Source organism: Myotis daubentonii, chromosome 9 (genome assembly GCF_963259705.1).
Source record: "Myotis daubentonii chromosome 9, mMyoDau2.1, whole genome shotgun sequence".
In the NCBI taxonomy this organism is placed as follows: Eukaryota; Metazoa; Chordata; class Mammalia; order Chiroptera; family Vespertilionidae; genus Myotis; species Myotis daubentonii.
Window position 1 is genome coordinate 69,664,629 of NC_081848.1, and position 24,780 is coordinate 69,689,408.

At 53.3% G+C, this 24,780-nt stretch overlaps 1 protein-coding gene and 1 long non-coding RNA gene across 3 annotated transcripts in view; one reads left to right on the top strand and one right to left on the bottom strand.

The window, feature by feature from the left end:
* The window catches only part of CREB3L1 (cAMP responsive element binding protein 3 like 1), a 36,627-nt gene extending 15,046 nt beyond the window's left edge, over positions 1 to 21,581 (bottom strand). Inside the window, exons 1-2 of one of the 2 annotated variants that reach the window (XM_059709529.1) lie at positions 21,013 to 21,581; positions 1,206 to 1,434 (exon numbers count right to left, since the gene is read on the bottom strand). In XM_059709529.1, coding sequence (XP_059565512.1) covers positions 1,206 to 1,434; positions 21,013 to 21,114 — 331 coding nt within the window. In that variant the 5' untranslated portion in view covers positions 21,115 to 21,581. The remainder of the gene's footprint in view (positions 1 to 1,205; positions 1,435 to 21,012) is intronic. The other variant, XM_059709528.1, reaches the window with a different exon arrangement.
* LOC132241219 (uncharacterized) lies at positions 10,498 to 17,222 on the top strand. The gene is made up of 3 exons (XR_009454463.1): positions 10,498 to 10,729; positions 15,972 to 16,227; positions 16,770 to 17,222. It is a non-coding gene; the product is annotated as an uncharacterized LOC132241219 (long non-coding RNA).
* Positions 21,582 to 24,780: the final 3,199 nt, after the last annotated feature.

The following is a 24,780-nucleotide window of genomic DNA, read 5'->3' on the forward strand; positions in this document are numbered from 1 at the left end:
AGTGGGTGGAAGGCAGACCTCTTGGTCCCTCCCCCAGCCCGCAGGCTCTGATAGATCGCCAGATGGCAAATGGGGAACCGTGATGGGTGTTGGCGGCAGGGTGGGACTGGGGACTGGCAAATGGGCAGAAGGTGTCCCTGATCGCAGGCTAGGCGGAGGGACCCTACCTGCACACAATTTCGTGCACTGGGCCTCTAGTCTATAATAATAAAAGTGTAATATGCTAATTAGACCAGATGACCTTCTGGATGACCTTCCAGACAACCTTCCAGATGACCTTCCAGACTAAGCTGCGGTGCTGTGGAGGCCGAAGCAGAGGCATGGGGGCCAAGCCCCTTGCATGAATTTCATGCATCGGGCCTCTAGTTGATATATATTATGTGCTGGGATTTTTAATCTTGTCCAGAATTCTATGTCAAGCCACAGAGTATCTTCATTTTATAATTGAGGAAACAGAAGCCCAGAGAGGTTAAGAAACTTGCCTAAGACCACACAGCAGCTGGTGGAAGCATCAGGATGTTTGGTTCCAAACCCAGTACTCCTTGCTGCCCCCTTGAGGCTGGCAAATGTGGTGGCGGTGAGGGTGTGAGGCTTAGAATCAGCGGGCTTGCTTGCTTCCAAGTCCCTAACCTGCATTTTACAGTTTGTGACTTAAACAACTCAGCTTTCCTAAAGGCTCATTGTCCTTACCAGTCAAATAGGATTATGATAAAAGTGATTCCTTCCTCACCTCTGAGTCGTGAGAAATAAATGAGAACATGAACATGAGAGCACTTGGTAAACTGGAGAGGACTGTAGAAATGTTTACTGCTGTTCCCATTGGTAGATGCAGACCCTGAGGCTCATAGAAGCCAGGAGATGTGTCCATGATCACCCAGCCAGATACCATGGGGCCAGATGGGTTGAGGAAATGCCCAAAGGCCATTTCTAGGTGGGCAACAGTCTGGAATTCTCGAATGTTGAACCTGAGAGAAAAGACTCAAAGGGCCCTTTGCTAAAAAGCAAGGCAGGGGGAGAGGGGCGCTTTAGAGAACCCTCCCTTCAGTGATAAAAGTGGGCAGCCTCCCTGAGGGGTATTTGTGGGTGCCCCCTCCCACAGCCTCTGGGAGCCTCAGCCTCCAGTGCCCCCTGTGGCCCTGCAAAAGCTTCCTTCCCTCCTGGGCCTGATGTGCATGTGCTGTCCTGGGCCCTCCCGCCCTTCTTACCTTGGGTGGTGTCCTCCATCTTGATGGGTACCAGGGGGCTCTGGGGTGCAGAGTCACCGCTCAGGGAGTAGCTGTGCTCGGCCTGGATGCCTGGCGTGGGGGAGTCCAGTTCCATGTCCAGTAGAGGGCTCTTCTCATCCAGCACCGGGTCATCAAAGAAGCTGCTGAACAGGTCGTTGGAGAAGTCCTCCATGTTCTCCGCAAAGTGGTCCAGGTGCTCAGGGAAGTGCTAGGGAAGGAGGAGGTGGTGGGGGGCAGTTTAGCTTGGGAGAAGGGTACAGACACTGCTGTGGTGGTGCCTCCAGACCTGACATCACCAGCACTGTCCCTGCAATGTCCCCATTACTCTTCCCGCCATCATTAATGCCGCCATCACCAGCACCAGCACCTCCCACCACCCACATCACCTGTACCAACCATGATCATGTCTATGATCACCAGCACCAGTCATCACATGACCTCCAGCCCCACCTCTGCTGCCATCACCAGCTTCAATGTCATTATCCTCAAAGGTAAGCTGGAGATGGCGTGAAAGGATCCCTGGACCAGGCAACAGGACACAGGGCTCTAGTTCTGGCTCAGTGACATTGGTCACATCACTTAGATGGCCTGAGTCTGTCTCTAGGTCCACTCTACTTCCTTCAGGCGGGGACTAATTAAAGAGTAACTATGTCTTAGTGACAGCATGGATGGAACTAGCAGGGGTGGGCAAACTTTTTGACTCGAGGGCCACAATGGGTTCTTAAACTGGACCGGAGGGCCGGAACAAAAGCATGGATGGAGTGTTTGTGTGAACTAATATAAATTCAAAGTAAACATCATTACATAAAAGGGTATGGTCTTTTTTTTTTAGTTTTATTCATTTCAAATGGGCCGGATCCGGCCCGCGGGCCATAGTTTGCCCACGGCTGAACTAGAGGGTATAGCGCAGTGATGGCGAACCCATGACATGCGTGTCAGAGGTGACACGCGAACTCATTTTTTTGGTTGATTTTTCTTTGTTAAATGGCATTTAAATATATAAAATAAATATCAAAAATATAAGTCTTTGTTTTACTATGGTTGCAAATATCAAAAAATTTCTATCTGTGACACAGCACCAGAGTTAAGTTAGGGTTTTTCAAAACGCTGACACGCCGAGCTCAAAAGGTTCGCCATCACTGGTATAGAGGATATTATGCTAAGTGAAATTAAGCCAGCCAGAGAAAGACAGATACCATATGATTTTACTTATATGTGGAATCTAATGAACACAATAAACAAACAAACAAAGTAGAAACAGACTCATAGACACAGAGAACAAACTGACAGCCGTCAGAGGGGAGGACTGTTGGGGGGGGGGGGCGCTGGGTGAAAAAGGTGAAGGAATTAAATGGTACAAATTGGTAGTTGCAGAATAGCCACAAGGATGTAGACTACAGCACAGGGACTATAGTCAATAATACAGAATAACACTGAATGTAAACTGTAATTGAAAAATAAATTTAAAAAGAAAAAAACAGAATAACTATGTCTAGGCAGCAAGTTTGCATCCCAGTGGCAGTATTAGTGACGTTTGCGTTATCTTCTGCTGGGGTGCAAGGCCTTCACTTCCCTCATTAGGACAGTCCCCACCTGCCCACACGCCTCCAGAGTCCCCTTCTCTAAGCCACTCTTTATCCCAAGAGAATAGGCTCTGGAGCCATGTTACTTGGGTTCGAATCCCAGCCTCGGCCTTGGGACTTCTAGCCAGACTCAGGGCCATTCAAACTGCCGGTGTTGACTCATCCACGGGCTGTGGAACCAATGTAGTAGGTCACGACTAGGATGTAAGAAGAAATAAAACAGAACAAAATAGAGTACAGCATATCAGCGTGCACAGCACCCAGAAAAGTTAAATACGCAGTGTCAATTTTTACCTCAGTTACGTGTGTGTGTGTGTATGTTTGTGGTGATGATGTAAAATACATTTCTTATAAACAAAAAAGCCTGAAAAATATTGGTCTCTGTGATCCTGGGAAAGTGCATTCTCCCCTCTCTCTTTAATTTCTTCCTTGGCATAGGGACCTTTGCATGGTTCCTCCCCACCAGGATTAGTGTGAGGATTAAGCAAGTTAATACAGTTGACCCTTGAACAACATGGGTTCCAACTGCACAGGTCCACGATATGTGGACTTTTTTCATCTTGTAATCAGAGGACGTGGCCTTATGATATTGATAAGTACAGTGCTGTCAGTGTATTTTCTCTTCCTTATGCTTTTCTTATAACATTTTTGTTTCTCTAGATTACTTAATTGTAAGAATACAGTATACAATACATATAAAACTATGTTAATTGACTGTTTATATTGCTGGTAAAGCTTCTGGTCAGCAGTAGGCTATTAGTCGTTAAGTTTTTGGGGAGTCAAAAGTTATACATTTTCTACTGCACAGGGTGGTGCCTCTAACTCCTGTGCTGTTCAAGGGTCATTTATACTTGTAAAGAAACTTAGAACAGTTCCTAGCACATAGTAATTACTCAACAAATGTTACCTCTTATTAATAAAGCACCCAGCAGCTGGTACATAGTAGGCTTATTTTTCTCTCTCTAAAGAATTATAAGGCCCTAGCTGATTTGGCTCAGTGGATAGAGCATTGGCCTGCGACTGAAGGGTCCCTGGTTTGATTCCGGTCAAGAGCACATGCCCAGGTTGTGGGCTCGCTCCCAAGCAGGGGGTGTGCAGGAGGCAGCCGATCAATGATTCTCTCTTATCATTGATGTTTCTATCTCTCCCTCTCCCTTCCTCTCTGAAATCAATAAAAATATATATTTAAAAAAGAATTATATGTATGTAAGGGGATGTTATTGTTGTTTATTCATTATTTACTGACTGACTTTGCTGGTGGGCTGGTAGAGATGATGGGGGCTTTGCTTCCTGCCCTGAGGCCCCATCTGGTAAAGGGTCAAGGACTGGCTTCTGGGGGGCTGGTGTGCAGTCTGGAGCTGTCTGCTTTTTTCTGGCGTGGACTCCTCGGAGCCCATTCCAATGCAGAGGGATGAGCAGAAAAGCCCCATCTGAGCATAAGGGTCAGGGCCGCCAGCATCAGCCTGCGGGGAGCAGGGGATGAACACAAGCTCTGCAGTTGGGTAGACTTCCTTTTGCTCCCTCACTCCACTACTTGCTAAGTTACTTTGCTGCTCTGTGCCTCAGTTTCCTCATCTGTTAGGGTCAATAATAATTCCTATCTCATAGTGTTGTTGTTGTCCTGAGAGCCAAATATTTTTAGGTGCTTACTACTCACCTCAAAAGATTATGAGGGCAAAAGGAGTAAATACATATAACACATGTATACATATAACACACATATACACATATGCAGTCAATACATGTAACACTTAGAACAGTGCCTAGTATGTAATTGTTAGCCATTATTATAATGAAAAGCCTGACTCTGGGCCTGAAGTGAGCTGAGCTTGAAGCCCATGGAGAAAGGTGGTTTGGTCTTTCCCCCCAAACAAATTGTGATCAGAGAACCCAGGGCAAAAGGAGTCCAGAAACCCTACTGACTGAGGAATTCTCTCCTTTCCCAGTTTGCCAGAGCTTATCATTACCATCCAACATTTTGTTGTGCTTCCACATGGGTTATTTTATTCAATCCTCACAATTACCCAATGGATAAGAAGTTGCATATCTGCATTTGACAGACAGGGAAACTGAGGCCCAGGGAGCCAAGGAGAACTGGGAATCATGCACAGCTCCTCGTTACCCAGTCCTCCCCCAGTTCAGGAATTGCCTGTCTGCCAGACTGTAAACTCCCTGAGGCAGGGTCTATATCTTGTACCCCAGAGGGCAGTGCCAGCAGGTCAGAGGCCTCAGCTGAACAAGTCTCTAAGAATAACTGTGATCCCAGATGAAGACCATTTACAGGGTACAACCTCCCCCAACCACCCATCCAGAACTGTGCTAGCCACACCCTCTGTAGAGTCTGGGCCAGACCAGCTGGGGTCGCTTTGTCCCTTCTCTCTCTCTCTTTTCTCCCCCCTCCCTCCCTCCTCCCCTCCCTCCCTCCCTCCCTCCATGTCAGGCCTGGTGTGGGGCCCAGTGGGAGGGGGTTGTGAAGAGAGGACAGGGCAGTGAGTCAGCTGCTAAGGTATTTCTCCAGCAGCTGCTTCTCAGGCGATAAGGGTTTGCCAAGCTGTCCCTGGGGCCTGGGAGAAGAAAGATGCTCTCTCCAGTCTGGACTGGGGTCTCGGAAGGCCTGGGCTCCAGGCAGATGAGCCGGGTCCTTCTCGGAGACCCCTTTTGGGGTGCCCATTGGACCCTGCTGAGGGAGCTCAGTTGGCCCCCTTTTGTGAGCAGCCCCCACCCCACCTGCTGGAAACAGCAGCCAAGACTCAGCAGGATGGAGCTTCCAGAGAGTGGGAGCCAAGGAGAAGGGGAGGGCGGCCAAGGGGCAGGGTGGGGGTGGAGGACACAGAAAATCCAGCCTTGGCTCAGGGCTTTCTTGTGTGCTGGGCCCACCTCTGGTGGCAACAATGGGCACATCCCCTCACCCCCAGGCCCACTCTCAGCTCCTGGAAGCGTGCCAGAGGGACTCACTTGAGAAAACTTCGTAGCCACACTTGTGTCTGGTGCCTGGAGCTCAGTTATGGTTGGTTTCTATCCTCAGGTCGGAGGCAGAAAGGGACCCGAGAAAGCTCAAGGTCCACGCCCTCCTCCCCTATCTGCCAATGAAGAAACCAAGGTCCAGAGAGGGAGGGCCACCTACCCAGGGCCACACAGTGAACTGGTAATGTTGGGGGGTGGGGGGAAGGGAGGGGTTCTTCATAGCTCTGGGCTGACAGGTTGTGGGGCGCCTCTCCTTGTTTCCTCTCACTTCTTCCTCGTCTCCCCCCCTTCCCCTCCCCCTGGGAAGCCCACTCTGGAGATCTCCCCAGCTCCAGCAGCGCCTCTTGTCCCCCGGGGTCACCCAGCTCTCCCTCCGGTTTACACACAGAAAATTCAGGGTTCAGATTATCCGGCGGAATAGATTGGGGGTGGAGGGCAGGAATCTATAAATGGCAGGGGGTCGTGGGTCATAGTTGGGGCGGGGGGGAGGTCGGATTCTAACCGGGGTGAGCGTTCTATGGAGGTGCCTTTCCAGGCAACTGGGGTGGGGAGGTGGTGGTGGTGGGGGGTGAGAAGCAAGAGAAGGAAATACTGTATTATGATTTGTTTCCCTCCTCGTTCAAGACTTTTTCCTACAGTCGTGCCAATACAAGCTCCTTCTCGGCTGCCACGCGCAGCCAGCGCCGGCCCCACTATTCTGGAGCGGCCCCGGGCTCTCCCCGCGCGCATCCCTCCCCGCGGCTCCCGCCCTTTAAATTTAAAGAAAGACGCGGGCCCTAACAGGTTTGGCAAGGGTCACAGGTTCGATTCCGGTCAGGGGCATGTACCTTGGCTGCGGGCACATCCCCAGTAGGGAGTGTGCAAGAGGCAGCTGATGGATGTTTCTCTCTCATCCATGTTTCTAACTCTCTATCCCTCTCCCGCCTTTCTGTAAAAAATCAATAAAATTTATAAAAAAAATAATAATAAATAAGGACGCGGATCCTGTGGGCCCCGCGCTCGTGCTGCCCCGGGGAACCCAGCCTGCTCATTGGTGGGCTCCGCGGAGCTCCCGGCCAATGGGAGGAGGCTGCGAGAGCCCTCCTCCGTGGGGGCGGGCGGCGGGCAGGGCTTGCGCGGAGGGGGGTCCCGGGCTCCAGGGACCGCGCGGACCCGAAGGCAGGGTGTTCTGGTTCTGGCCCTGGTCCCTTTCTGCCCCTGGAGCGGAGGCAGGACCCCTTTGCGCTCTCTCGACCCCCACCCGAGGAGAGGGGAGTGGGGGGAAATGGAGAGGAAGCGTCTCTTCCGACGACCCCGGCCGAAGGGGAGGCCAGCCCCCAATTCCTAAGTGTCTTTGCAGCGTTTCCAGCTCAGTTCCTTATGCCGATCCTTCAATAATCCTACTCGGGCCCAAGGAAGGGGCAGCCAGGTCGTGGTGCCTGGTGGGGTAAGGGGGACCCTCCTGGGCCGGCAGGAGGACCGTCTGAAGCTCCCCTGTTCCCACCCCTAATTCCTCCATTGGGTCAGTGCAGAGAGAGGGAAGCGCTCTGGGGGTGCAGCTGTCTGCAGAGGGTGTGTGTGGGAGAAGGGTCTCCCCGGACCCGAGGCAGCCTCGGAGCGCCCCCTGCCCCTGGTTTCTGCCCCTTCCCTGACCCAGGCCGATTCAGTCTGTGCTTCGGGAAAAGAGGGAGGAGGCCAGCGTGGGTCAGGCTGAGCTGTGGGATAAGGAGAGGGGGGAACCCCGAGCCCGGACATTCCTTCCGAGAGAGTGAGCTCTGGGGAGAGGGGGAGGAGCATCTTCTTATATTTCCCTTTCCCTTTCCCCACAGACCGGGCCCCCACTCTCCGCCCCCCATACACACACTGACCCATACATTCCAGGACGCTTACTTGCCTGGTAGTCACTAGAAAATTGCCCCCATTTCAGGCTGAAGGGCCATCAGTCTGAGTCACCACTGTGTCCAGAGTATGTATATGTGTGCGGGGCAGGGTCAAGAGAGAGCAGGGAGGGGCTTAGCAGAGGGGAGGTGGGCCCCTGGGTTGTCAGTCAGCCCCCAACCCCCCTCCTTAAGCCTCACCATTCAGGCACTGGGGGTTGCCTTCTCAGACCTGGACTTGAAGGCAGTCCTGTGAAGGGGAAAGGCCCTGGACTCAGACTCAGGAGACCCCAGGGACAGGTAGTGTTTCCTCCTCAGGCCTCAGTGTCCCATTCCTTGTATCTGTGCTCCTATTGAGGCTCTTCAGAAAGTGGGCTCCTTTTCTCTCCTGGCCTCTCCCAGGACTGAGAAGGGATGGAGCCAGTTCTCCCTGTCCCAGGAGGTGGCCTCTCTCTGAGTCTTCCTGGCAGGGCATGGGATTAAGGGGAGCACACTGTTCCAACCTCCAACCTCACCCCCCATCACAGGCCCAGGGCAGGCGGCTGCTGAGGTTTCATATTTTCCCCCGGCTGAACTATTGACCACAGAGCCCAAGTCCACATAAGCAGAAATACTTCTGTGTGTGTATGGGTGGTGGACACACACACACACACACACACACACACACACACACTCCTGTGCACGTGCTATACAGATATGGGCTGTGAGGTTCCTATTTACACAGGGAAACACTATCCAATGTAAGATCTATCCCCTGGACACATTTAGGCAGTTCCGTATACAGCCTGGCACAGGGGTATTGCATGTCCACTAGTCAGCTGACATGGGCAGGCGCTAACAGGCCCAATGAGGACACAGTCCTCAGATGTGACTAGACAGAAAGACTCCCATATGTGCACACATGGGCAGTCACCCCAGACAAAGTCACAGATGCGGCCATGCACACCCTCACATGAGCAAACGCAACATCTCACACGACCACAGAACTAAATGCTGACTGTGCCAAGCCACGTGCCTGAGATGACTGAGTCATGTGACTCTCGGCAAGGGAGATTTGGTAGTCCCAGGCTCCTCTGGGGCAACACGGGGATTGAGGTTTTCTGGGCATGTGCACTAGAGAAAGGAAGGGACAGAGGAAAGGGCAGGCTGGCACCCACCGGAGGCTGCTTCTGTGCAGAGCAGGGTCCTGGGGAGTGGTGCATTCTTTCTAGCCCCCAGCTCTGTTAGCCTGGCCCTCCAGTTCCCCCTCCTGACACTGGGCAGGACATGGGTCCTCAGGAAAGTGGAGCCTTAGCCTGCAGATTCCCGACCAGCCCCGAGGCAGCCCATGAGCTGTGGCCCAACCCTGGGGAAGGTGCCAGGTACTGTCTGGGCAGGAGGAAGTGATGGCAGTGAGTGCTGCCGCCCAGGGCTGGGATTAGCTGTGACTGGCACCACTAATGGCACAGCAGCCCACGGTCTGGCTGCCGGGGATGTTGGGCCATAGTCAGTGGCCAGAGGAGCCCTGCGGGACAGCTCAGGACACTGGCGTTAAGTGCCAGGGCTGGTACTGGGGGCCGCTAGAGAATAGAGGCATCTACTCACATTCATTTATTCATCACATGCATCTGTTCAGTATTTACTGAGTACCTACTCTGTGCCCAGACCTGTGGATGCAGAGATGAACAAAGCCCAGGTCCTGCTTGGAAAAGACCTTCTCACCAGTGGTGTGACTACCCCATTTATGGAGGTAGGTCAAGGTTTGAACTCTGCTCTGTCACCAGAGCATTCTCCACCTTGCATCAAGAGGGATTTTCAACACCAATATGACTGTGAGACTCCTCTGCTCATTCATTATCCATTGGTGACTCCCTACTGCCCTTAGGATAGTTTCCCAGTTCCTTAGTGTAGCTCGAAATGCTTTAGCCAGGTTGCCTCTAAACTATGTCTTGCTGTGTCCAATTCTCATCTGTATCGCCAAAGCCTCGCATTGGTCCCAGCACATGGTAGATGCGTTCGCTGAGTGACTGCCTGACTGAATCAGTGGGTGAATGAAGGAATGTGCCAGTGATCTAACGGACGGACGGAGGCCTTTTTTCTGCAGCTGAGCCTCCAGGAATGACTGCCTGGAATTCCACTCTGATGCCAGCTTGCTCCTGCTCCAGGCAGAGTTTCCATGCGCCTGGACTCCTTCCCTGGGCTCCTCCCTATTGGGTTGTTCTTCCTCAAGGCCTTTTTGTTCTTAAGCCACAGCCAGACCAGGTACCTGGGGACCACAGCCCCCTACTCAGAGCTGGAAGAGCTGTCCAGGCTTAGGCCAGGCCAAAGAGTATAAACAGAGCCCAGTGGCCAACCGGCTGAGCTGCTCTCCCGGCCCCTGGCCAGCTGGAAGGCCCTCCTGGGCTGGAACCTGCCACCCAGCTCTGGCTGGAATTCCCTTGGCCTCTTCCCTCTCCTCAGCACACTCAGCATTCGGCCTTTGGCTTCCTCAGCATCCCAGCCTGTCTGAGTTGTCCTCAGGTTTTATTTTTGGAAGAAGCTGCATCCTCTCTCCTTATTTACTCCTTCCTTCAGGGAAGGTGTGGGACCCCTGGGCTCGGCTGGGGATCAGGCTGTGGTTCCAGCTCCTGGGGTCTGGCCCTCTCTGGGGCTCCAAGGGAGGGGACCTCCAAAGGCTCCTGACCCATCTGATGCTTCACAGCCAGAGGCCTCTGCCCTCCTCCCCCCACCCAGTGTGTGACTAATGCCTCCCCTGCCCTTCTTGAAGAGTGCCACGATAGCCAAAAGAAACAATTACAACTGCAGAGCTGAAAGAAATTCTGGCATCATTAGATCCCTCTCTTATTTGCAGAGGCAAAGTAGTACAATGGTCATGAGCAAGGGAAGCAGACAGACCTGGTCCGCATCCTGGCTCTGGTACTTGCTGAGCAGCCTGGCGCAGTTACTTAAGCTCTCTGAGCCTCCATGCCAGCTGTAAAATAGGGGTAATTCTGTCTACCCCGCCAGGTTGCTGTGAGGATGAAATAACCGCTGTGAAGAGCTTTATACAATGTGGGACACGGAGAAGGCTCGCATTAAACGGAGCTGTTATTATTACAGAGAGGGAAACTGAGAGTTCAAGGTAAGCCGCCATTTCCAGAGTCTTTCCTCTGTCTCATCCTCCTTCCAAGAAGGGAGGGGGCTGGCATCAGCCCAAAGAAGGAACCTCCTTGAGTCAGTCCCCTGGGCAAACCCCTGGGTCTTCAGCGTCTGCCTTCTACCACCAGTCCAGGCCCTCCGCTGGGGCAGGCATTTCTTCCACAGCCCCACAGGCCTCTTGCTTGCTCACTGAGGGCCAGGGGTCAGGGCAGGAGACCCCAGCACTCAGCCCCTAGGCCAGTGGGACTCTGAGAGGAGGGGTTAATGCTGGGTCCTGACATCACAGAGCAGAGAAGCTGGAGCCACAGCCGTGCGGGCCAGCTGGGGCCCTTCCAGCACGTCCAGATGTCTCAGGAATGTGCTGAGCTGGGAACTACCTCCCTCCTTCCCTCGCCACCCCCCACCCCTCATCCCCTCATACGCTTGCTCAAGCTCTGCCTTCACCCCACCCCCTTCCTCTTTCATCTCTCTCTGGGAGGGCCTTTGGCCCACTGAACCTCTGGTCCAGTGACAGCCTAGCTTCCTCTCAAGACCATTGAAGGGGGTCACTGAATGCAGGAGCCCTTCTCCTTCTGCAGACCCTATGGGCTGACCATGTGGGGTGGGGGAGATGGGAGCCTGAGCGAACGGAGGGGAAAGTTCTGGGCAGATAGTACATGCCAGATCCCAAATGTGGAACTGATTTACAGCCCTGGGAGAGAAAGGGGTGAAGGCTTTGGGGCAGCAGAGGGCAGGGCTGGACTTCCTCTCGGGGAGGATGACAAAAGGGGCTCTGGGCATCTTGTCCCAGCTGATGGGTGGGAAGGCCGAGGAGGTGAGGTGACAGGTTGGGCTGGGCTCAGGAGGATTCAGATCCTTCTATTCCCCTGGGGCCAATAGGGACATGCTTTGCCTGATAATGGAGGCTCCTGAACTGTAGGAGGGGTGGGGGGAACCCCATTAGTGTCCCAGGGTTAAGCCAGGAGGAAGGACATGGTTGAGCCTAGGGTTGTCAGCATGAAGAGGGACAGCCTGTCCTGCTGCAAGGGTGGGCTTGCCTTGGACTCCCCAGGTCAGCCTGTCCCCAGCACTGGGGATGAAAGAGCCAGAAGAGGACTGGTACTCCTGGCCCAGTGCAAGAGTCACATCAGGGCAGAGGGTGGAAGGAAGAGGAGAGAAGGGACCTGGGATCAGCTGCTGCCTTGGGCTGCTCTGGGTTTGGGAAGGGCCCACAATTCTGTCCCCTCTGGGAGAGGGTCCTTCCTCATCTGGACAGGCTGACAGCTGACATCCCTCCAATGGACTCCCAGCACTGAGGCAGTTCAGTCAGCACTGGGACCACCACTGTGTCTAGCTCAGAACTATCACTGGCTCCCTCCCGCCTACAGATAACACTCCCAGCTCCTAAGCTCCGCATTCCACTTACCAGATAGCTGGAGCCACTCATCTTTGTCTTCCCTCCAGCCTCATTGGATGAACGCTCCCAGTTTCTTGAAACTGCTGTGAGTTCCATTGTTGCAGGATCTTTGCTTGTGCCATTCCTTGTGCCTAGAATGCCTTTGCCCTTTGTCTCTTCATTCCAACTCCTATCATCCTTTAAGTCCTAATGCAAATGCTGCTTCCTCCAGGAAGCCTTCCTTGATCACCCAGCTGGAAGAGTCCTCTCCCGCTTGTACCAACGAATCACTTATCGACTGTTAGGTCACTGGCTGATATCATGCCTTGAACTCCAGTTATGCACAATGGGGCCCATCTCTCTGTCTAAACTTGAACCTCCTTGAAGGTAGAATCTAGGATGGAGTTCATCCTGAAACGCTCTGCAGGGCCTCACACAGTGCCCATCATACAGTATGCCTAAGAGTAATGACAATAACTGCCTCTATTTATGTCCCAGGAACTGTTTTAGCTCCTTCGATGCAGCATCTATCTCATTAAAGTTTCAGAAGATAGGGTCGGTACTATTAGTATCCCCATTTAATGGCTGAGAAAACTGAGGCATTGAGAAGTAGCTTACTCAGGTTCATTCAGGTCAGAGTTTGAGCCAGGATTTGAAACCAAGCTCTGATTGCAGAGCTTGCGCTCTTAAGCACACACAACAACACTAGTTGTTGAAGAAACGATTGATTTCTTGCTGCCCTATCCCAAATATAGTACTAGATACAAATATGGGCCCTCCACTCCATGTATTGGCTGTTCACTGAGGCCTTGGTTTTGCTCACACCTGGCCACCGTCTCCTTATTCCCCCAAAAACACAGGCTCGGCATCTTTTGGCTTTTCCCCATAGAGCCTTCCGGCTCCAGAGAGGTCAGACACATCAGAAAATAAAATCCCGATGCTCGGGGTGAGCACAGGGATGGAGAAGGTAAGACATTCCTCCAAGGGCTGTCCAGTGCTGGGGACCTTCCGTTCAGGCAACAACAGCAATAATCAGAAAAGCAGCAGCAACAGCTATTGTTTACAGAGGATTTACTACATGCCAGGCCTGTGCTAGGCATTCTCCAAAAGTTATCTAATCGGATCTTCACAAGAAACCTGTGTTCTATGGTCATCCCTCCTTTATGGATGAGGAACATAAGCTGGGAGAGGTGTAGGCACCTGTCAGGCTTACACAGATGACAAACAGTGAGAACTAGAATTTGCTCCCAAGTTTGAATAGCTAAAGGCAGCCATTAACGGCTCCTCAGGGCTTGTTGAGGTACCTGCCATCTCTCCTGTGGACTAGCTGTCTGGTCAAGTTGGGTCTGGGAGTAGGCACCTCATCTCAGGAGATTCTTGATCAGAATCTGCCCAGAGTGGAGTGGATTCATGGTCTACTGCTCACCTCTTCCCCAGATTCATGGGTGGTCTTTTAAAAATATATTTACAAATACTTTAAGCAATAAAACAATAAAAAAAGAAAAGAAAAGAAAAAATATATATTTACAAATATATTATTGATTTCAGAGAGGAAGGGAGAGGGAGAGAGAAACACCAATGATGAAAGAGAATTATTGATCAGCTGCCTCCTGCATGGCCCCCACTGGGAATCAAACCCGCAACCCGGGCATGTACCCTGACTGGGAATTGAACCGTGACCTCCTGGTTCATAGGCCGATGATCAACTACTGAGCTACACTGGCCAGGCCAGATTCATGTGGTTTGAGATACAAGATATTCAGAGCTGAGTCTATTCTCAGCTGGTAGTTTGGACCCAGGTATCCATTTTTATTATACTTTATAATTCATATACATGCATATATATATATACTTTTATGTGCACAATCTATTTTGTAATAGAAAAGGCCATCATGGTAAAGTGAAAGGTAGATGTGGGATTTAGGTTAAGATTTACTCTTTGAATAAATAAACAAAATCCACTTTTTAAAAAGTACCATCAAAGTTGGTAGTGTAGAAGTGTCCATCTTCCATTATGCATCTACCCACCCATTCATCCGTCCACCATCTCTGCCCTTCCTTCCTCCCTCCCTTCCTTCCTTCCTTCCTTCCTTCCTTCCTTCCTTCCTTCCTTCCTTCCTCCCTCCCTCCCTCTCTCCCTTCCTTCCTTCCTTCCTTCCTTCCTTCCTTCCTTCCTTCCTTCCTTCCTTCCTTCCTTCCTTCCTTCCTTCCTTCCTTCTTTCCTTCCAATAAATAAACATTTCTGAGCACTCAGTCACTATGGCTATAACTAGGCAATAGATAAAAATAACTGCCTGACACTCCCTGCCTTCAAAGAACTCACAGTCTAGTTCAGCAAATGAGGACGCCAAGGCCCAAGGTCACACAGAAAATCAGGGCAGTGAGGCGAGGAGGGCTGAGGACATGGGCGAAGGCTTGGCCTGTCTGCTTCCAAAGCAAGTCCCCTCCATTGCTGCTTTAAAACTGCCTCCTGGCTCTCCTCAAGGGCCTGAAGAGCCTGCTCACGCCACTGCTGCTTTCATTTTTGTTATTCTTTTGGAAGGGGATGGCGGACAGCTGCTGCTGTCCAGCTGTTATGTGGACCACAGAGCCCAGCCCAGATGTGTCAGCCCCTCTGTGACGGGTGAAGTGGTTCCTGGGCCAAGAGCCAAGGCCAAGGATGCTTCAGTGAGGGCTCTTCCCAGGAGGGTTGGAGAGGAGGTACACTGAACCCGGCAGCAGGGAACCCATGATTGCCTTATTTGTCAGGTTGGCCTTGATGATACTGTGTTCAGGTCATGGGGATCAGGATATTTCCTCTGATGACCAGAGTTCTTGCCTCTCCCAGCTTCTCCTGAACCAGATACACCCTCTCCTACCTTCTTCCCAATCCTGGTCAAGGGTTCTGCCACTTACGTTGGCTTCCCCTAGTCTGTCCGAGGGGGTTACAGAGCATTCCAGCCAAAGCAATGCTCATGGTCTTGACTTAACTCCACCCAAATCTTCCTCCTCCATCCTGCCCCCTGGAGCACTGAGACGTCCAGAAGAACAGCCTGTTCTCCAGCATCTGGAGCTGGTTTCTTGAGGGAGGTTCAGGGGCAAGCCAGGTCCCAGAGAGGGATGCTCGGGGAGGGCCTCAGTACCAAGACTTGCAGGAGGCACATGATACAGGGAGGGAAGACACAACGGGGCCGGGGGGGCGGGGGGGAGGTTGTCCTTCATCCTACCCTCTCCTGGCACAGTAGCCAGGTCAGGCTAGGCTAGACATAGCAGACTTTCCCAGGGAGTCCTGGAAGCTGCAGAGAGCAAAGGTCTGAGCTCCCAGGCAGGCTGGGAGCAGCATCTCCGAGCGAGCATGGGATGTGGGGCCCCTCCTCTCACTGGCCAGGCAACCTGCTGGCTCTGCTCCTACTGCTCTAGGCACCCACAGTGCCCTAAGGATGGGAGTAAAGAGGATGAAGGTGGGGCTCCTCTGAGACCTGAGATCCCAAACTTCCCTTGCTCTGGAGAGCAAAGTTCAAACCAGTGCAATAGCAAGAGAGAGATGGTGCTCTCCCCTCCTGGGCTCCATGGGATCCCAGCCCGAGAACACAGTTACGAGGTCCCCCTCCTCTCTGATTCTGTTTTTCATCTGCATAGGGACAATGACGCCTATACACAGCCCCAGTCCACCCCGCTAAAATGCCTTCCGTCATCCCTTTGCCAGTAGAGATGGGGACACTGAGGAGGGAGAGTGTGGAGGTTCCCTCCTCTGAGAAACTTTCCATGGCCTGAGGCTCATCTGTGCCCTTCCCCGGGCTCTCACCATGCTCTGCTCCCTCACGGCACCCCACAGTGCTGCTGTTGTCTCTTTCCCTCTGTCTGTCTCTAGCTGTGAGCGGCTGGAGGTCCCTCTGCATTGTGACCTCCTGTGCCAGTTGCTAAAGGAGGGGACAGATGTATTGAGGGACGACCAAGCAAATCCCCAGCTGGTCCAGGGAAGCCGGAGGGACCTCACAGCAGATCAGGGTACAGACAGCATCTTCCTGGGATCCAGCTTCTCCATCACCCTCAGGGCTGAGCAGGCCAGGACCCGGAGAACCTCAGGGCCCCTTCAGGAATTATGGGTATACTTCTTGAGCACACAGGTCTGTCTTTTTAGTTTTTATCTTTATTGTTGAGCACAGGGCTTCCCTCTCCTTTTTAAAAACATTCTCCCCCTTCCCTTATTGGGATTGCCCCGGTTTGAAGTATTTTTCTCTACCAATAGAGTAAATCCTTGAAATGGAGCAGAGCCCACTACAATGCGACCAAGCCGTGGCTTCTGTCCTACACCTGGGGCCCATCTCAAACAAAGGGGGGCAAACTTTTACCTAAAGGGCTGACTGCCTCGCGCTCCTTTAGAACCTTCTCAGTTTGGTCTGTGGCATGTGGTAAGTGACATCTCACAATCTTGACTTTTGTGCCTTTTGTGAGAGAACAGACCCACTGAAATCTATTGTTTTTCATTGATCCTGTAATACCATAACCTCACATTTTACCTGATTGAATACTTTGGACTCTGCTTATTGCCTTCTGGTGGAATTTTACTATATTAAGCACCTATTGTATGCCATGGTACTGTGCTAGGTTTATGGCAACGGACAACACTGTCATGGTCTCTGTTCTCATGGAACTTTCTTTTTCACAGAGAAAATGGACAACAGGCCAATAAAATAATTGCAATCTGAGATAAGAGCTATGAAGAAATCAAAGGACTGGAACAGAAAATAACAGAGAGTCCCACTTGAGGTGGTTGGGGGAACCTTTTCTAAAGAGGTGACATTTGAAGTGAAGAAGATGAGACAGAGAGAACTGAAGGGGAAGCATTCTAGATGTCAGGAACAGCACGTGCAAAGGCCCTGAGGTAGGGCCAGGAAAATACTTAATTTTAAGTTGGATCCAGGAGTCCTGAACAAGAAGAAAATGGGGAAGAGGGAAGCCCTAGAGCCAATGCTCAAAGCTGAGGCCTAAACTACAAATTAAAATTTGCTGTGGCTCAGTCAGCTCTAGACTATCCTGTCTCAGGAGCTACGAGTGTCTGTACCAAACATAGGATGGGGATGGCTCAAGGCAATGACAACTCATTGGAAAGCATGGAGAACCTGCCTGAATCTCAGACACAGTGCAGGCTGCAGGACTGATGGCTGGGAGTAGATGAGCTTAAGCACCTTTTTTCCCCCTCTCCCTAAAAATGTGGGGTCCGGCCTAGGCCCCCCTTCAGTCATTCAGTAATGGTTGGTTGAGGCCTACTCTGTGCCAAGCACTGAACATGGCACTGGGGTACAACAGTGAACAAGACAGATAAACCCTTGCCCTCAAGGAGCTCATATCTCAGTAGGGGAAGCACAAAACAACAAAACAAAACAACAAAACCTGCCTAAAACAAACTCAGTGTTTTAGAGGAGTAGGCATTCGGGGAGCTCTCCCTTCCTGAATAGGAGCCCGAAGATTGGGGCTGCTCCATTAGTCCTTTTCCCGTGGATTCTACTCTGAGACCAGAGTGCTTTGGCCCTTGGGTCCTCGTTCTCATTGGTGAGAATTTAAAGAGAAGCACACATGTACGCACATGGGCTCGCACACATATACCCCTCCCCTTTTAAGGGCTGTTAAAGGCCCACACACAGACATAGGAACACCCAAACGCACATACTTCTCTAATCTCCTTAAGTCCTCCCAAGCCTGGAGGTGGTGGTGGGGGTGGGGGTGAAGAGAGAAGCCAGGAGAAGCCAGGCTGGGGGCCTGGGCAGCAGTGCTCAGGCTTAGCCCCACACCTCCCTTCTCCTGGGCTGGTCCCTGGGTTTGGTCATCCCCATACCTGGCCTCCCCAGCTGCTGGGAGGTAAATGAGTGTGCTGGGCAAACATCCTCCAAGCTTCCTGCTGCTCCCCTCTGAGACAACAGAACTTCTCTTCCTCCTTCTCCTCCCACCCCCCAACACCTTCCCAGCTGGGCCTTCTCTGGGATCCAAAGCCCTTTTCCCCTGGAGAAATCAGAGTCACCCCTTTCCCTGAGCCAGAGGAACGAGGCAAGAAGCACCCAGAACCAGTGTCTCCATCTGGAGGTATGACCTGTTCTCCCTCTGGTCCTTTATCCCAGTTCTCCGAGCACCAGACCCTTTCTCATACTTGTCCAGGGGCTGACCACAGGGCACAGGGAAGAGGGCTCGAGGGCGGCCACCTCAGGAACCGTGGAGGGTATGGGGAGGAGAAGTCCCACATCTGGCAGGAAGGGCAGCCCCTTCCGAGGGGTGTCTGAGAATCACACAGACAAGACTGCATGACAGGATCTTCACAAAAGAAAAAATAAAGCTCCCTCCCCCGCCACCTTCCCAGCACACTGGACTTGACCGCATGCTCATTCTCCCGTCTCTGGCCAAGCGAATGTGTGCTTCTTACGTGGTAGTGTGCAGGGTGAGCATACCTTCTGATGTTTGCTTTTTGCACGGAGCGACAGAGCACATACACTTTCCGCATGGCTTTATGGCCTTTATCTGCATTTTAAAGGATAGTGCATATCCTGCTCTCCATCTTCCAGACTGAGAAGCATGCAGACTCCATCCCTTCCCATCCTTAACCCTGGAAACATTTCCCTATCCTCATGCAGCATGAAGCAGGAGTTGGTACGGAGTTTCAGCTGAAAGGGACCGTAGACACTTAAATGGAGGCACCAGAGAGGGTCACCCAACAACTCCTACCTGAGTAGTTCTTACTGTCACTCTATCAAGTTTCTGGAGCAAGTTAACCATGGAAACTTACCTGCCAGGCAGAGTCCTGATTCGTCTTTAATTAAATCTGTCACTGAATCTCTACAATTACACTATGGCGAAGGAAGGTTCTGTATCTCCATTTTTTCAGGTGAGGAAACCAGAGCATGAAAAGTCACTTGTCTGAACTGCCTAGCTGGCTGGTGGCAGAAGCACAGCTAGAACCAAATTCCATGATTCCCAGCACCGGAATTCGTTTTCCTCTCCTCTCAGCAATCCTTGCCTTGGCCCTGCCTCTCCTGGCCTGGCCTAGGACCAAGGTCAAGAGCTTTTCTAGCAGGGCTTTCCCTCCCCAGTCCTAGTGCTGGATACCACTGTCTGATCGTGCCTCCTTTCCTGCGCTGGACCAAGGCCCAGATGAGCAGCTGGGGAGGCAAGGCTGAATGGAGCAGCAGGAAGAGGCTGTAGGCGGCAGAGTTCATTCAGAAGAAAAGCCCAACTCAGCTGCTGAGGGCTCTGAGGGAACCTCACAGAGGGGCTCTACCACCTCCCTTGGCTACAAGGGTGCAAACAACAACCCCCTCCCTCTGACCAGTATCTGTTACCAACTCCAAGAGAGGTGCGTGGAACCCCAGCTGCCTGCTACTTTATTCCTAGGATCTGTGTCAGACCATCCTTAGAAAGATTTGATCCAACCTGTGCCCATTTTATAGACAAGAAACCGAGGCCCAAGGAGGGGAGCTGGTGGTGTGGCCCAGGTTCCCAGGAGGAGGCAGAAGCAAAGGCAGGACTAGAACCCAGGTCTCCCCCACTACAGGTTCAAGTCCTCTCTCCTCCTCCACGTGGCCTCCCTGCCCAAGAGTGCGCCCCCTGACTGGGACCAGGAGCCTTCCTCAGAGAGCAGGGCGACCCAGCTCTGCTGCCAAATGAAGGTCAGGGAGACCTCAGCCCCATGCCTCCCAGGCTCAGGTTCCTGCCCCTTGGCTGGTTTTGCGACCATCAGTCTAGCAGCCAGGGGCAGTGTCGGTGAAAGTCTAAGATGCCCAACCCTTTACATTTCTATGCCCTTGGCTTTTGTCTGGCCAAGTTAATCTTAGTCCCAGCAGGTAGAGGCCAGGAAGTAGAGGCCCTGGGATGATCTCTGGGTGTGTGTGTGTGCCTGTGTGTGCACACACACACGTGTGCAGAACAGACTGGAGGTTCACTACACGGGGGGCATACTACCAGATTCTCCAAGCTGCCCACATTTTAACCGGGAAGGTTCTTCGGAACCCACATATTTTTTTCCTGTTACTGAGCCCACACCCCTCCCCCACAGCAGGGCCTTTGGGCTGAGCCTGAACGAGGGCGGGAGGGAGGGAGGAAGAGAGAGAAGCCACGTTTCCTTAGGATGGGAGGGGAAGAGAGAAAAGGGAGAAAAAGGAGAAAAAGGAGAAAAAGGAGAAAAAGGAGAAAAAGGACAAGCCCAGACACAGACAGTAGAGAGAGAGAGAGAGAGAGAGAGAGAGAGAGAGAGAGAGAGAGAGAGAGAGAGAGAGTCAGCGAGAGGAGAGAGAGAAACAGACCTAGAGACACAGAGATGGGGAGAAAGACCTCCCTCTTTCTGGGCGATCGATCGCCCTGTGCTGCTCTGACCAGCGGAACGGCAGGTCCCTTCCTGGGGGCGTCGCGTTCCTGACTCTGGGGCGGCAGCGCCCCGAGGTGTCCGGGTCTGGCTCAGAACCCGAGTCTGGATCAGGGGGCGTCGAGTCTCTGGCCCCTCGAGGGCTCCCCTGTGCGCCTCCCAGCGGAGAACCAGCCGCGGGTCCACTTTGCGCGCAATCTGGTCCTGGAACCCCGGGCGGGGGCAGGATTTGTGCCTTTTAGGCTCACATCGGGGAGTCGGGTGGCGCCGACGTCCCCTTCCCCAGGCGGCGGAGGCCAGTGTATTCACCGACGGAGCCCCCAGGAGGGGCGCGTCCTGGCGCGAGCTCTGAGGCTCGGGTCCAGGCGCGGCACAGGGAGGTGCTGCGGGACCTCGCCACCGAATCCAGAGCTCTCAGCACGTGCCCCTCCGGGGCCCCTGCTCCAGCCCCCTCCTCCGCTCTGCCCAGCGATGTGTAGCCCCGTCTGGGCGGGGGTTGGGGGGGGAGGCGAGCGGCGCAGAGGGGTGCGGAGTGTGGAAGGGGCGCGCAGACCCTGCGCCTTACCGCATTGTTGAGGAAATCCGACTCGTTCAGGTCCCCCAAGTCCAGGAAGCTGGATCCGGGGAACAGTCTGTCCGCCGGGAAGGGCTCCAAGACGGCGTCCATCGCGGCGGGCTCCGGGGACCCCTGGGGCTGGCTTCCCTCACTCCAGGGCGGCGGCGCGCCCGGCCCAGAGCTCGTGCTGGAGGCTGGCGGGCGCGCGGGGGCAGGTCCGGGGCTCACCCCGCGGGCGGGGCGGGCGGGGGCGGCGCGGCCCCGGGCAGGGGGCGCGGGGGGCGCGGGGGACCTAGGGCGCGCGGAAGGCAGGGTTCCGGGGCGCCGGGCGCACCGCGGGCATTTAGCCGACTCCTCTTCCTCCGGCTCCTCCGGGGGCACAGCTGGCTTCCATGGGGAGCCCGGGAGCGGGGCTGAGGGCTTGGGGAGCCCCCCGGACTGGGTGGGAGCCGGGGGCGGGGGAGCGGAGCGCTCCCCCGAGACTGGTGGCTGTCGGGCGCCCTGCTCTCTCCGCGTCTCCCTCGGCTGGGCTTCTGTCACTTTCCTCCGCGAAACCGGGAACCCCTGGCTGGTGACACAGCTGGCCAATCCGCCACGCCCCCGCATCAATATTCACGATAATTTCATAGTCATGAGGAGGGCGCGGCCTGGGGAGCCGTCCCTCCTCTTTTAAAGAGACAAGCTGGTTTTCTTGGCCAACCTCTGTTCTCGGATGGCTCTCAAAACAGAGGCCTAAAGCGAAGTCGTCTTGGAGCCAATAACGAACGGTGGTCCTGGAGCCTCGGCATCTTGTAAGGCGTCGCTAACCACTCTCCCACACGCTCACGAGGAAGCCGAGTTATTTCCATCCTCCCCCCCCCCCCCCCACTCCCCGCTAGAACCTGAGCCAAGTGCAAGGCAGGGGAGCCCATCTCACAGGCCCCTTCACAGATCTGCAGTGGGCAGGTTGCTCCCGTCTCCTCCCCCAGGGAGCCTTCTTTGACCCCCAGGCTGAAGCATTTACCACCATTACACTCGCAGGACACCGTGTGCTTTTCTCCAGGGGATGCGTATAATGTGCTACTGTCATTGTTTGTTCTGTGTCTATCACCCTAACTGGACTCTGAATCCCTCAGGGCAAGGACTGTCTCTACCTTTCCTGTGGGGGACGGGGGCGGGGGAGGGGGGGAGGACCAGGTGACCAGCAGAGATGCAGCAAGGACCCCTCTTCTCACCCATCCTCAAGTTCCCCTAATGCAGCAGTTCTCAACCTGTGGGTCGCGACCCCTTTGGCGGTCCAACGACCCTTTCCCAGGGGTCGCCTAAGACCATCCTGCATATCAGATATTTACATGACGATTCATAACAGTAGCAACATGACAGTTATGAAGTAGCAACGAAAATAATTTTATGGTTGGGTCACAACATGAGGAACTGTATTTAAAGGGCCAGAAGGTTGAGAACCACTGCGCCGAATGGTTCGGAAGAGCAGGACCGTGGAGCACAGTGGCCATGGAGTCTGCGTGAGCCCAGACGCTGGCTGGCAGCACGCCCCATGGCCACGGGACACTCCCAGGCCCCCTGGATCCGTGACCTAAGTGTCCCGCTCAGAGTACAGCTTAATCTCTTGAAAGGGCTGATAAACAATCAGCGGGCACCTGAGCAAATGGAGGTGGTTCCGAAAGGCACTCCCGCCAAGGGTGGGGCACACGGTTCCTGAGCAGAAGTCATTAATGGGATTAAGTGTGTCCTTGCTGTCTGGGGCTTCTAATTAGCTCAGGAACCAAAAGGTCTTTAAGAGGCAGAGATGTCATTGCCGCTAAGCCAGGGGTGTCACTGGAATGACTCTCTCAGTGCCTGGGAGAGGGCACAGGCTGAGGCTGAGATGGCAGGGGTCTGCTTGCCTGGGGTGGGCGGACAGGCGTGTGGCTTTCCCCCCATCTCCTGACCCGGTTGACATAGTTCTGGAGGATGAAGTTCTGCCTCTCTAGGCTGTCACATGGCTGTTGGCTCTCAGGCCTCCTGGAGAGTTTGTTCCTGAGGAGCTGGGAAGAGAGCCCGTGCTGTGTGGACCAGTTCACCGGCAAGGCCACTCTGAGAAGTGAGGCTGAGCCCCAAGGAAATCGTAACAGTGGCAGGTAGAATTAGGGTGCTGAGACCCTGGGCGCTTTTTTTCAAATGTGTTATATCTGGGCAACAGTGGTCTCTGTGAACAAGCCAGCCTGTGGCGAGGAGCTTGTGCCAGCAGGTGTCTGGATTCCTGGCTCCTGAGCTGGAGTCCCCGCGGGCCCCCAGGAGGAACAAAAGTGCCCCTCTGCCCGAGGTTGGCTAGAGACTGTGCCTGTGTTCCTCCCAGCCTGCTCTGTAATCACAGGCACAGGCACCATTTAAGTGATTGGGGAAGATTATACAGTTTTAGAGAAATAGGATTAGAGTGTCTTCTCTTTCCTGATTCTTACCCAGGTGAACACCCCAGGAACCATTGAAAATAATCCCGGGGAGACATTCTGGTTCCAGCACCTCCTGTGGAGTCTGAGAGGCAGGATCTTCAAGAACAATCCTGGGGGTGAAGGGGTGGGGTGGGCAGGAAGAGGGACTAGGCAGTGCGGAGCCTGGCATGGGGTAGGAGCATGATCATTGTTTTTCTAGGATGAGGGGATGGCAAAGTCCAGCAAAGAAGAGAATGCAGAGGATTTACCCACATAGCCTACAGGTACTAATGAACACCTATGGTCAGTTCCTGGCCAGACACTAGAGCAGCTGTGGGCAAACTACGGCCCGCAGGCCGGATCCGGCCCGTTTGAAATGAATAAAACTAAAAAAAATAAAAAGACCGTACCCTTTTATGTAATGATGTTTACTTTGAATTTATATTAGTTCACACAAACACTCCATCCATGCTTTTGTTCCGGCCCTCCGGTCCAGTTTAAGAACCCATTGTGGCCCTCGAGTCAAAAAGTTTGCCCACCCCTGCACTAGAGACAGACACGGTGGTGATTGAGAAGGTGCATTCCAGAATGAGTGAAGAAAACCTGCGGGGCACTTTAAGATGATGATTTGAAAGAGTGATAAGGACTATGAAGGAGATACAATAGTGTGATTTGGCTGTGTGAGCAAGGAAGGCCTTTCTGAAAACGTGACATGTGAGCTGAGAACGGAATCATGAACTGGAATCATTTATGGGGTAAAATGGAGGGAAAAGCATTGAGGGCAGAGGGAACAGCAAATAGAAGCGAGAAAGAAAGACTGGAAGGGGCATGAGAGCGAGATGATGCATGTAATACCCCATGCTCCGCACAGACCCAGTAGTTATGGTCATACCGAAGCTCGAGGCTCTATTCCATGGATGTGCAGAAAAGAATTGTGCTAGTTCAGGTTAGATGGCCCACCTGAAGCCTTCTGTAGCAGCGCCTCCCTTCCATATTGTCTCTGAATGATTTCCCAGGAGAGGAAATTAGACAGTGAAGTGAGGTGTCAACAGGGAGGGTCTGCTCCCTCTCCAGTCCTGGGCCCGGTCCCACAACCCAGCCCCCCTCGAGCCAGTTCTCTACATCCGAAGGGCAGGGGGAGGAGGTCAAGATTGGTTCTGCAAACACCCCAAACACTCCAGGCCAAGAACAGCACAGACTGTGGCCCCTCCTCTATGGGCTCCAGGAACATCTGGCTGTTGCTCACCAGCAGCTGCTCCAGCTGTGAAGCGAAATGCATAGACATCCCAACCCAGGCAGTGACGCACAGGAGACAAGGACAGAGATAAGCTTCCTGTCAGTCCCAGACGCAAGGGCAGGGTAGAGAGAA